At 38.9% G+C, this 13943-nt stretch overlaps 1 protein-coding gene across 14 annotated transcripts in view; it reads right to left on the bottom strand.

Annotated features, from left to right (window-relative positions):
- The window catches only part of LOC135219652 (nucleolar protein dao-5-like), a 126588-nt gene that overhangs the window by 68639 nt on the left and 44006 nt on the right, over positions 1–13943 (bottom strand). For 11 of the 14 annotated variants that reach the window (XM_064256584.1, XM_064256592.1, XM_064256585.1 and 8 more), the window contains one exon: positions 2430–2528. In XM_064256584.1, the coding sequence (XP_064112654.1) occupies positions 2430–2528 (99 nt within the window). The remainder of the gene's footprint in view (positions 1–2429; positions 2529–13943) is intronic. The other 3 variants (XM_064256586.1, XM_064256587.1, XM_064256593.1) reach the window with 1 other exon arrangement.

Raw genomic sequence — 13943 nt, 5'->3', positions numbered from 1 at the left:
TGGTGAATTTATGAAAAAAACTTTTTCCTTATGTAAGCATGGTAACTCTTCCAAAAAAATCAGAAATTTTTTTGTCCGATTGTCATAATGTTTGCACCGTTTTATACTAGCCATTACATAAAGTTTTATATATGAAAATGTGCGTAATTTCATGTAGAATACAAAAAAACAACCCATGGTTGTAGCTTTTATCAGTTTAGAAATATTTTCATATAAATAACGATGTGCCAAAATTTCAACCTCCGGTCAACTTTGACTCGACCGAAATGGTCGAAAACCACAATTGTAAGCTAAAACTCTTACATTCTAGTAATATTCAATCATTTACCTTCATTTTGCAACAAATTGGAAGTCACTAACACAATATTTCGATTTATGGTGAATTTATGTAAAAACTTTTTCCTACATCCACGCTGTAACTGCCGAAAAAATCAGAAATATTTTCGTCCGATTGTCATAATGTTTGCACTGTTTTATATTAGCCGTTACATAAAGTTTCATATATGAAAATGTGTGCAATTTCATGTAGAATACAACAAAAAAACCACCCATGGTTGTAGCTTTTATCAGTTTTGAAATATTTTCATATAAATAACGATGTGACAAAATATCAACCTTTGGTCAACTTTGACTCGACCGAAATTGTTGAAAAACGCAATTTTAAGCTAAAACTCTTACTTTCTAGTAATATTCAATCATTTACCTTCATTTTGCAACAAATTGGAAGTCTCTAGCACAATATTTCGATTTATGGTGAATTTATGAAAAAAAAAAACTTTTTCCTTACATCCGCGCGGTAACTCTTCCGAAAAATTCAGAATTTTTTTTTGTCCAATTGTCGTAATGTTTGCACTGTTTCATATTAGCCGTTACATATTAGCTGTTACATAGTTTTATATATGAAAATGTGTGCAATTTCATGTAGAATACAACAAAAACAACCCATGGTTGTAGCTTTTATCAGTTTTGAAATATTTTTATATAAATAACGATGTGTCAAAATTTCAACCTTTGGTCAGCTTTGACTCTACCGAAATGGTAAAAAAACGCAATTGTAAGCTAAAACTATTACATTCTAGTAATATTCAATCATTTACCTTCATTTGGCAACAAATTGGAAGTCTCTAGCACAATATTTTGATTTATGGTGAATTTGTGAAAAAACTTTTTCCTTACGTCCGCACGGTAACTCTTCTGAAAAAATCAGAAATTTTTTCGTCCGATTGTCGTAATGTTTGCACCGTTTTATATTAGCCGTTACATAAAGTCTTATATATGGTAATGTGCGCAATTTCATGTAGAATACAAAAAAAAAACCCATGGTTGTAGCTTTCACCAGTTTTGAAATATTTTTATATAACGATAAATAGAAAAAATTCGACCTTCAGTCAACTTTAACTCGACCTAAATGGTAAAAAAACTGCAATTGTAAGCTACAAAACTTAAAGTCTGGCAATATTCAATCAATTACCATCATTTTGCAACAAACGGGAAATCTCTAGCACAATATTTCGATCTATGGTGAATTTTTTAAAACAACTTTTTTTTTACGTCCGCGCGTTACGAATTCATGCATCATATTGTGATAATATTTTCTCTGTGTTGCTTTGATAGTTTTACAATTTGTTATGTACCAATATCATCGCAATTTAATGTACAATACAACGAAAAAATAATTAACTCATTAGCTTTAACCGTTTTGCTCACAGCACAATTTGTATACAATTATATATGAAATTTTTTTTTTGCAGTCATATACTATTCCAATATTTATGTGATATTGATTTTTTTTTTTTTCATTTCTGATGGTTGTATATTAAACTTCAGGCAATGAAAAAAAAAGGAGCCAAAAATGAACTCTTAATCTTGAAAATTAAGTGTGCTGTGAAAAAAACTTTTTTCCGCTTCGGCGGTCACTCGCGAACGCCGCTGGCATATGGGAAACACTTTCGGAAATACCGGCTTGGCGTTTAAGGGTTAAAGTGCAAGGTGATGCAAGGCAATTTAAAGGAATTGCAAGGTGGAGCAAGGTAATTTAAAAGACTTGAATGAACTAAAAGTAAATGGCATACATCAATCATCAATATAACTATTAGGGGTCTAAACAAGGGCACTGCAAAGACCTATTGACACCTTCTACAGTGTGCCCCTTAAGCCTCATTGTATGTGTTACCTCAACAAGATACTCTTGTTAATGGTTTGAATAGATCCCAGTAGTATCTATCCTTGAACAGATTAGGAAATCTTTTCTCACTTTCATCTTGTGCAAGCTTTTCAATTGAATAACTTCAAAATTATATTAGTCCTAATTGACTTCATGTATCTAGTGCACTTTAACATGACTAGACTATGAGCCTTGTTAAGTAGATGATCACCCGATTTATACTGGTTCTCGTCAATTCCAAAACAGAATTTTAATACAAGCTTACTTTTATCTCTTTCATCACACAAATATTCTTGGAGCTTTACAGAAGGCTTTGGAGTTCGTCCACTTTTGCGAGCGGGTGTTGCTGTATCGGGGCTTTCTACTGAAAATGTAAGAAGTACAGTAATTAATTATGCAAAGACAGAAGACAAATTCAGTAATTAAGATTAAATAATTATGCTGACAAAAGATAAATACAATAAATAAAACTTAAAGAATTAAAAAACAATGTTACAATGCTATCACTGGAACATACTGGTATTTCCAATCTTTACTACACAAAATCCATAAATACTCATGATCTACAAGTAAAGTCATCTTACTTATGCTCTAAGCACACTACACATTCACTTAATAGAAAAGTACTTATCAATACCACTGAATAAAAAGGAACTTATCAATAACACTGCATCTAATTTCTAATTTTATAGGGCTCACACAAGGAATCTGTTCTTAAATTATTAATGAAAACACAAGCAAGGCAAAGTTAAGGTGGACAGCTAAGAGGGAAGAAACCAAAGGAACAGATGAAAAATAAAAGGCAGAAAACAATGCAAGGATACTGCAGAAGAGGTTTTTATCACCTACATTATTCCACACCAGCCACATTATCTAACCCCCAACAAGGGCACACTACATAATCAACCATGTGATAATTTCATACTAAATACTTACAAAGGAAGAAATGTTTCCTAAGGCTATGAATTTATGAAAAAAGGCCCTTCTGTTTCGCTATTAAAAAGTGCAAGGCCTTGTTTTACTTTATTATTGCTAGGGAAATCAACAATATACAAAACGTTATACAGTGGTACCTCGAGATATGAAATTAATCCGTTCCGAGGCGGCCTTCGTATCATGAGCTTTTCATATCTTGGACTGCATTTTACATGTAAAATGGCTAATCCATTCCAAGCACTCCAAAAACACCCCAGTAAATTTCATAATAAAGCTAAATTGACCTATAAACAATGAAATACTACAACAATTTGGACCATTCAATACCTAACTTAATACGTACTGCTAATATACCTGTAAATACAGTGTATTAGTGTACAGTAAGTCCTCGGGTTACGCTGGTCTCAACTTACGATGTTTCGTGGTTACGAACGCGCCCCCATAAAAATATAAAAAATATTTTGCGTCGTTCCGTCTTACGCGGTTTAGCGTCGTAAGCAACGTAAACAAACGCGAACTAGTTCCAGGCGCACGGCGGAAGAATACGCTTTGTGGGGGAGAGGACGGCGTCGCTTCGCTACGCTCATTCCTCGCCCATACGCCATTTGGTTGTGCTTTACACTGCCTCTCTCTCCCTCGTGTTGTATCGTTTTTGTAACTTTTGCTCTTTGTTATGGCTCCCAAGCGCAAGGCGGACTCTTCTGATGGTAGTGCATCGAAGAAAAGAAAGGCCATCACCATGGAAATTAAAGTGGACATTATAAAGCGATCTGAGAAGGGAGAAACGCCAACAAACATTGGCCGCTCGCTTGGCCTTAGCCGTTCGACCGTTGCTACCATTATCAAAGATAAAGAGCGCATCGTTGAACATGTGAAAGGATCTGCTCCTATGAAAGCGACAGTGATAACTAAGCACGGTAGTTGGTCTAATAATTGAAATGGAAAGGTTATTGGTGCTTTGGTTGGAAGACCAAAATCAACGGCGTATCCCAGTCAGCCTTATGGTGATTCAGGAGAAGGCGAAAAGATTGTTGCATCTCCAGCAACTTCTGAGGTTCTTTTTCTCTTCACTAACCTCCCCAGTCTCTCCAGCACCACAGCTTCCTCTCCAGTAGTGCAAGCCAATCAAACTAATAAAGGTAAGGAATTGTTCTCTCGTTGTTATTGATAGGTATTTACATTTAAATCATGTGGTATTTTTCAATGTTCCGACTTACGCTGAAAATCGTGTTTACGATGCATCGTAAGAAACGGATCAACGTCGTAACTCGAGGACCCCCTGTACATGGTATACAAGAAATACTGTACATACATACGTACGCATGTAGTAAAATGTGGAAGCTTACCTTTCGAGTGAGGCTATCTCCGAAAGTGGCGACAGAGGAGGAGGACAAACAGCAGATACGTACATACACTTAACTTTACGAAACACATAAAAAAATGTAAGGAAAACATAAACTAAACTTTACGAAACACATTAACAATTTAAAATTTGTTTTTTCTTTTTTAGATTTTTACATTTTTTTTTACTTTTTTATAAACTAAATTTTTTTTTTTTTTTTTAAACAAAATTTCAACTTCTTCACCACTTTCAACTTTCTGTTTTTTAGTATCACTTGGTTCTTCCTTTTTGCTTACTACTCCTACTAAAGGCCTCTTTAAAAAATAACTATCAAAGGAAGATTGCTTCTGCCTACTTTTGACAATGTTCCTGAAATGACTCAGGCAAACATCATCGAACTGTGCATGCGACCTGTGTAAGCCTTTTCGGGGTGTCTCTTTTCTACAAATGATTGCACCTTATGAAAAGCAGCTAGAGCATCCTTAATTTCTACCGTTGTCATAGAGTTGTCGTCCTCCTCCTCGCCGCTGCTAGAGAGCTCCTCTTGAACAACATTATGTTGCATGGCCTCCAACTCCTTCAGGTCATCCGTCGTAAGCTCCTCTCGGTGCTCCTCGAGAAGGTCATTGATGTCGTCCTCATCGACGACCAGCCCCATGGACTTGCCGAGTGCAACGATCTTGTCAAGATCTGGTTGCGAAACAGTTTCAGGATCATCAACTGCTTCTGAATCTGCAGCACCAGCTTCGCCCACGTCGAATCCCTCGAAGTCTCAGGCGGATACGGCATCAGGGCAGAGTTTTCTCCACGAGGAATTCAAGGTTCCCGTCGAAACCTCCTGCCAAGCTTGGTTGATGAGTCGGATGCATATTACGATATCGAAATGCTCCTTCCAAAATTCACGCAAGGTGAGGTTTGTGGTATCTGTGATGTCAAAACATCTCTTGAAAAGATGTTTCGCATACAGCTTCTTGAAGTTCGATATCACTTGGTGGTCCATGGGCTGGAGGAGAGGGGTGATGTTAGGCAGAAGATAAAGAACCTTGATGAAGGAATACTCCGCTAGGATATCTTCCTCGAGGCCAGGAGGGTGAGCAGGGGCATTGTCCAACACCAGCAGGCATTTCAGAGGGAGGCACTTCTCTTCCAAGAATTTCTTCACTGTCGGGCCAAAACACAGATTTATCCACTCAGTGAACAAAAGCCTTGTCACCCAGGCTTTCGCATTGGCCCTCCACATCACTGGAAGCTTCTCCTTAAGCATTTTGTGGGCCTTGAAGGCTCGAGGAGTCTCAGAATGATAGACAAGTAGGGGCTTCACCTTGCAATCCCCACTGGCATTGGAACAAAGTGCAAGCGTAAGCCTGTCTTTCATAGGCTTATGCCCGGGTAGCTTCTTCTCTTCCTGCATGATGTACGTCCGACGAGGCATTTTTTTCCAAAAAAGGCCAGTCTCATCACAGTTGAAGACTTGCTGAGAACTGTAGCCTTCCTTGATCATAATCTCGTCGAATGTCTTTTTAAAGGCTTCGGCCGCTTTCGTGTCCGAGCTTGCCGCCTCCCCATGCCGCATCACCGAATGGATGCCAGCCCATTTACAGAATTTCTCGAACCACCCATGCTTAGCCATGAAGTCTGGGGTTGGCGTTGGTGTCCCTTCTCTTCCGTCGTCTTCGGCCTGGGCAATCAAATCGCCGAAAATAGCGCTGGCCTTGTGGCAGATTGTCGTCTCCGTTATCGTATCGCCAGCGATTTCTTTGTCTTTTATCCAGACAAGAAGAAGCCTTTCCATTTCATCGTGCACGTGGGTCCTCTTGCTGAACAAAATAATGACGCCCTTGGAAGGTGTAGCTGCTTTGATGACATCCTTCTGCTTAAGGATGGTGCCTATTGTCGACGGATTTCGGCCGTATTCCTTGGCGATCACACTCAATCGCATATCAGCTTCATAATTCTTGATAATCTCCATCTTCGTCTCCAAAGAGAGCATCCTCTTCTTTCTGTGAATTTCAACTTTCTTGGGACCCACGACTACGTATATACTGTACGTAATTATGTTATGTAGTACGTACGTACACGTATGTAGTAAAGTTCTCACACAACATGATAAAGTATACTACAACGAAATCACTAACAAATTTACATTAATAAACGAAATCGTTAGAATGAATGAATACCGCGTGCGTACGATACAGATGATGCCGTGCAGTGGACGAAGAAGCACGCCGCTACGTAGATGCATCATGGGAGGGATGCTGACTAATAGGAGAGAAAGATCTCATGGCGGTGACTAGCATCAGGAACCAATGGGAGAGCGGGAGGATGGTGGTGAGTCTACTCAGTTGGCAGTGTGCGAGTTTCAAAATTGTTATCGGTGGTCCGGACGAATCTCGGACTTTACAGCAACAACCTTTCGTATCTTGAACAATTTTTGTATTTAGCCGTAAAATTTTTCGTATTTGCTTTCATATCTCGAGTTTTTCATAAGTTGAGCCTTTCATATCTCGAGGTACTACTGTGCCACAGTTTATATCAAAAAAACATTTGAAAACATCATAACGTAAACTAAAAAAGTCAGAAAGCTGGTAAACCATGCAAGGCAAAACAAATTCTCAAGTATTTCCATAAAAACCTGTGTAAAGAAAAGACGAATCGGTCTAATGGAGGAAAGTACAGAACCAGAAAAAATCTAGTAAAGAAGAAAGGAATTCCTTAATACATCAAGCAACTTTGCACTCTAATATATGACCCTAACACTGAAAATGGGTAAAATTGGAAACTACATTCTGTTAACAGGTAGTAGTTGCTTATAAAAAGTATGCTCATAAAAAGTATAACTACATAAACCAGTAAATAGTTAGTTATGAGAAGTTTACCTAAGACTAATAAGATAAATGTATTAACCCTCCTTGGGCTGGCGTGAAGGAAAAGATTCATTCATTCTTAAAAATTTAAAAGATTGAATTGACTGGAAATGTTGATGATTCTCAGAAAATTTCTAAATGGTCCAATGCATCTGTGAACATCATCACCAATGCTATTAGCATGGCAATTAACATGCATATCATGAATGTTTATAAAGAACCCTAAATTTTTACAACACACTAACAATGAGGCATAGATTATGTCCAGAATTTTTGTAACATAACCACATAGCCTACACAGATTTCACACTTGCAAGTAAGGATATGAATAAAAATAAACACATTTAATGTAGTAGTAGTTCATCCCATGTGACCTCGACTTACTTTGCCTTTTGCATCTGTTGAACAGTTAGCAGCTGAGCAGATCTAGACTGTTCCTTATACATAGCAGAATTTCAAAAAGATGTTTCTTTCAAGTATTTATATCTATATTTCTATTGATTTCATTTTTACTGTAATTTTTCCCTTTGCCTTTTTGGAGATCAATTTTTGGTTATCTATTATTGCAACAAATAGTTTTCTATAGCTGATGTCAGTTTCTAAAGTTACCAGCTTCTGTTTTTCAAGTAACTTTTATGAATATTCAGCCTCATTGTCTTCAAAGAACACCACTTATTATACAACTTTATTGATAGTTCCATTGTACTCTCAATTTTTTGTAGGGCGACTGTATCTTTGTGATTTTGGTCTCAGTATATTAAGTTTAGAGCTTCAACGTTACGTATTGCAGGGAACAATAAGTTAGCTATTTAATCATTCTCAGGATAGTCCCACTTTACAAGAGCTAACTTTAGATTTTTTTGTTTATTAAAGAGTGCAGAATCTTGTGTGGAATGCATCTAACTGGAAACATCAGGTATCAGGAGGTAATGAGGCCTCTTTTGGGCACTATAAAATTATTTGTTGGCAGCTGATTTAGATAAAAGCAGAACTCTAAAGATATTTTGCAAGGTCCATGAAAACTAACACAAATATTATAATAACAAAGAAAAAGTAACTATGCATTCTCAATAGAACATATTACTATAGTCAATTCATTTAAGGTAGATTCTTGTGCCTACGAGATATTTGTTTGGCGGCCTCTGATTGGCTGGTACCGGGAGGCAGGCCGCTCGCTCAGTGTCTCATTATTTTCATCTGCGGCTTAGAAAACTACCAATATGTTTATATTTCTTCAATCACCTCACACTTTGCTCAAGATAGGAAAGTTTTGGTCATACCATAGGATTTGGTATTAATTGTACAACTAAGTCATCTTTTCCTGAAATCAGTAAGATAAAACACAAAGGAATTACGAGTAAAAGTGAAGAGGAATTATGAGTAAAAGTAAAGAGAGAAGCATTTTAATTCTTTTTACCTGTTTTTACTTATCATCAGATTTTGCATCAGTAACGCAATCCAGATAAAATAAAACTTGTGTTTTCATACAACAAATTCACCCTGAATAAGCTGGTGTTTTCAGATTTTGGATGCGTGTAATATGTGAAGAGAAAATGAAGAATATGTCTTATTATGTTGCATCCATAAATGATTCAAGTTTGATGGTACTGCCAAGAGAATGAAATCTGCAAGGCATCGTTGCGTTTGTCGTCTCAGCAAGAGATTTGAATTGCCAATTAGCGATATAAGAGGTTGCAGTTTCGATAATATTTTTCATGTTATATCATTACATATTCTGTAATTAAATACACAGAATTCCCATTATGACATATAGTATGTCTGGGCATATCTGATAAAGAAAAAAATAATAATAACCAGATAGATGCATCTAGTATCGTTAGCTCAGACCTAGGCGGCCGCGGGGAATTCAGTCAAGCAGTTGAACTCTATGGACAGACGACTTCACACTCTTCAACACAGCCTAAGCTTTGATCACGTTGTTTCTGAATATTGTTTCTCATTTTATTATATGATGAATATATTTTCAAATGAAAGAGATACCAGAGACTTACTTGAGTGATATGAAATAATAATAATCTCAGTGAAATAATAAACGACTAAGAATTAAGAAAGATTGATATCCTTTCAGGTTGAGTTAAGTACGGATGCAACATTTTAAGACATATTCTTCATTTTCTTTTCACATATTACACACACTAAAATCTAAAAGCATTAGCGTATTCAGGGTGATTTTATTTTATGAAAATACAAGTTTTATTTCATCTTGATAGCATAAATTATTCAAAATCCAATGATAAATAAAAACAGGTACAGGCAGTCCCCGGGTTACGACGGGGGTTCCGTTCTTGAGACGCGTCGTAAGCCGAAAATCGTCGTAAGCCGGAACGTCGCTTGGAAATATGTCTTAAACTAATAAAAAGTTATAAAAACCTTACTTGTAATCCGTTTGGTTACCACTACATGTTGTTTCCTGTATTTTATGTACAACCTGGAGTTATTTTCATAAAAGAATGCTGGTTCTTGAAGGTAAAAACTATTGTAATCCTCCTCCTGGACCACTACATTCTTGAAGTTTTATGTACAACCTGGAGTGATTTTGCAAAATCTTGAGGGCTACAGAACAGCTGATTACTATTTAACGTATCATTATAGACTAATTAAGTAAATGTATCTTTAAATAGGCTTATTATATTAGTATCAACAAAACATTTCCTGCCATGAGTCAGAGGCGTTTAATGAAACGAACACTTCTCTGTCCTATCTGTTCAGAAAATAACGTTACGTCAATCCCCGAGACCATTGTTGCCAAAGCGTCTCTCTCTCTCTCTCTCTCTCTCTCTCTCTCTCTCTCTCTCTCTCTCTCTCTCTCTCTCTCTCTCTCTCTCTCTCTCTGATCAAATTACATTGGAAACTTGACATACGATTGCCCTAATATACGAATGTTTTGAGATACAACAGAAAATTTGCGAAAATACAAGCTTTGATATACAACGAAATATTTGAGATACGATTTTGCGATGAGTGTTAGTTGTATAGGCGACCGATAAATGGCGTTCAGTCTGTTTGTTTGTTGGTGCTGCATGTTAACACGTCGTGTTTAGTTCGTTGTATTTGCGCCTATTTTTTCGTGTTATTTTTTGTCTATTTTATTATTAATTCCACCCTGGGTCCTCAAAGCTAAAGACAAAGCAGGTGATAAGAAAAAACCCAAGAAAATGATTTCGATGGAAGCAAAACATGAAATTATAGCAAAGCATGAACGTGGCGTTCGTATCGTCGATTTGGCAAACGAGTATGGTCGAAATCCTTCTACAATATCCACGATCATCAAGCAGAAGGAAGCTAGAAACCCCCGAGACCATTGTTGCCAAAGCGTCTCTCTCTCTCTCTCTCTCTCTCTCTCTCTCTCTCTCTCTCTCTCTCTCTCTCTCTCTCTCTCTGTCTGATCAAATTACGTACTGGATAATGTCTCTCTTTGGATACTTCGATTTTGCCAAATATTGAGGGCTACAAGAAACAGTTGATTACTATTTACGTATCATATAGACTAATTAAAGTAAACGTATCTTTAAATAGGCTTATATTATTAGTATCAACAAAACATTTACTGGCATGAGGTCAGAGGCCGTTTAACGAAACGAACACTTCTCTGTCCTTAACTCGGAGCGTCGGAAGACGCCTCTCTCTCTCTCTCTCTCTCTCTCTCTCTCTCTCTCTCTCTCTCTCTCTCTCTCTCTCTGATCAAATTACTGGATAATGTCTCTCTTTGGATACTTGGAATTTGCGTTGTAATCTAACCAGAAACTTCGTTTTGTTATTATTACTGGAACAAGCAATGATTTTTTTCATTATTTGCGCTTTTGGACTGTTATAATGTAAACTAGTATGTATTTCATTCGCTCGGAAACTAGTTTCCGCATATGAGGCGTCACTAAAAAACATAGAAAAATACAACATAAAAAGTGTCGAAAATCATCATAATCTCAAATTTTGTTGTAATCTAACCAGAAAACTTATTTTTATTATATACTGTGCTCAACTATAAAGGATTTTATCATAGTATGCGTTTTTTTAAAAGCGTCGTTAACTCGGAGCGTCGGAAGCGTCAGCGTCATAACCTCGGAACAAGCGTCGTAACCCAGGACGGATTTTTCCATTGAATATTTAAGAAAAAGCGTCGTAACCTCGGAACGTCGTAAGCCGGAACCGTCGTAACCCGGGGACCGCCTGTATAAAAAATGAAATGTTTCTCTCTTCACTTTTACTCGTAATTCCTTTGTGTTTTGTTTATCTAACTGATGTCAGGAAAAGATGATTTAGTTGTAAAATTAATACTGAATCTTTTGGTATGACCAAAACTTTCCTATCTTTTGCAAAACGTGAGATAAATGAAGAAATATAAACATGTTGCTAGTTTTCTATGCTACAAACGAAAATGATATTGTTAAGATACAATAAAGTTTTGTACATACTTACCTGGCAGATATATACTTAGCTATAGACTCCGTCGTCCCCGACAGAAATTCGAATTTCGCGGCACACGCTGCAGGTAGGTCAGGTGATCTACCGCCCCTGCCGCTGGGTGGCAGGAATAGGAACGATTACCGTTCTAGAACCAGATTTTCTCTTCCACCTGTCTCCTGAGGGGAGGCTGGGTGGGCCATCAATCGTATATATCTGCCAGGTAAGTATGTACAAAACTTTATTGTATCTTAACAATATCATTTTTGTACATGGAACTTACCCAGCAGATATATACTTAGCTGATTGACACCCTTGGTGGTGGGAAAGAGACAACTATTTACTGAATAGACAGGTAAACAACATACGTTGTAGGTAATAAATAAATAAAACCTTGGTTCCTACTTGATCAGGCGGAAGACTCCATGGCTAATGCCTAGGAATCTGCTTCGCCTCAAGAGCCTCAGCGAGGATGTGACCTATGGCTAAGAGTTCTTGTGGGTCTGTCGATGGGGTCTTATCCATTTACTCGACAGAGCCTCTTACATGACAATATGCCTATGCCTAGTGGCATAATTAAGGAGCACAACACCGATCCCAATCACCTGATCCTAACACGAGGGTTAGTGCTTAAGTTGAAAAGAGTTATCTACAAACTCCTTTCAAACAACCCAAAGAAAAAACACGACGTTAAATAAAATTTAACTCACTAGTTAAGGATCAGTATCTGCTCCCTATCCCAGCAATGTATCCGCAGACACGTATCAACCAAGAGAGAAGGATCCCTCGAAGGTTATCTTGATATCCTCTTCGGATAATGGGAAGTCAACACAGTTGCATCTCCCGTATGTGACAGCTAATATGTCCTTATGACATATTGTTAGGGAAAGAGAACAAGAATTCGGAAAAGCTCGCACTTCATGCGCTTTTAATTCTCAGCTGTTTGAAGGAATCATCAATGCACTTATCAAGTGCTTAGGAGGATCACAATGTCTCAAGGAAGGCCAGGGCATTCTTTGATATCGATCTCTTCTGGGTGAAGCCTGGAGCCTGGCTAGCGCTTCGTGCCTGGCAGGCGCCTAGTGCCTGTTTCTCTAGCGCCTCGCGCCTGGCTGGAGCCTTGTGCCTGAATGGCGCCTAGAGCCTGGCTGGAGCCTCGCGCCTGGATGGCGCCTTGCGCCTGGCTGGTGCCTGATTGGCTCCTCCTTCCTGGCTAGCGCCTTGCGCCTGGATGGAGCCTTGCGTCTGGCTGGCGCCTTGCGCCTGGAAGGCACCTGGAGCCTGGCAGAAGACTTCATGATTACTGTCTATGAGTCTGCATGCCTCAAGAGTTTCAGCGAGGTAGGGGACCTATGACTGACAAAACCCTTCTGGATCATGTCAATGGGGGCTAGCCCGCTTACACGACAGAGCCTTCTCGGATCGTGCCAATGGGGGCTGACCCACTTACATGGCAGAGCCTTACCTGTATCATATCAATGGGGACTAGCCCTCTTACATGACAGAGCTTTAGGTTTCTCTTTGCTGGAAGGAGCCTTGCGCCTGGATGGATCCTCAATCCTGACTGGAGCCTAGCCTTGAAGGAGCCTGGCACCTGGATGGCGCCTGGCTGGCTCCTAGAGCCTGGCTGGTGCCTCGCGCCTGGCTTGGCTCCTCCACACTTGCTGGAGCTTCGAGCTTGGAAGAGTCTCTAGGCTGTCTAGCGATGTCCACATCGGACACTCTTATATCTGTCCCGATTTGTTCACCCTCTGGCGCATTTGCGCCAGGTTGGATGGCCCGCTCCTTCTCAGTATCCGACCATGACAGAGTTCCTTGGAACTGTCCGCCTCTGGCGTTTTTTGCCTGTATTGCATTTGGCGCCTGGCTGGCGCTACATTGTCCGACCCGAGTCCTGAACAACCACATAGTTTATCAGAAGACTGGAGAAGGGTGGAAGAAATTCTTCCCCTTTGAGCTTTTGGCCCCTGGCAAGGGGAGGCGATTTTAGTCAGCTACATCCAGTAGACGACAGGATATCTAACGATACGAGAGAGAAGAGTCTTCCTCCGAGGAGGATCCTTCGTGAACACTTCTTTTGCTAACGAGATCTCTTCTTACATGTTGATGAGGTTCCTCGTTGCAGAATCTTCCCTATCCTTGCCGAAGGAAGGGAAGGAGTCTGGAAGTCGAAGGAGACTCTGAGCTGAAATTGGGCGGAACCCTGATTTCTAGC

The sequence above is a fragment of the Macrobrachium nipponense genome, chromosome 1 (genome assembly GCF_015104395.2).
Source record: "Macrobrachium nipponense isolate FS-2020 chromosome 1, ASM1510439v2, whole genome shotgun sequence".
NCBI lineage: Eukaryota > Metazoa > Arthropoda > Malacostraca > Decapoda > Palaemonidae > Macrobrachium > Macrobrachium nipponense.
The sequence above is the reverse complement of the archived record's forward strand: the minus strand, read 5'-3'. Positions and strand labels throughout refer to the sequence as shown.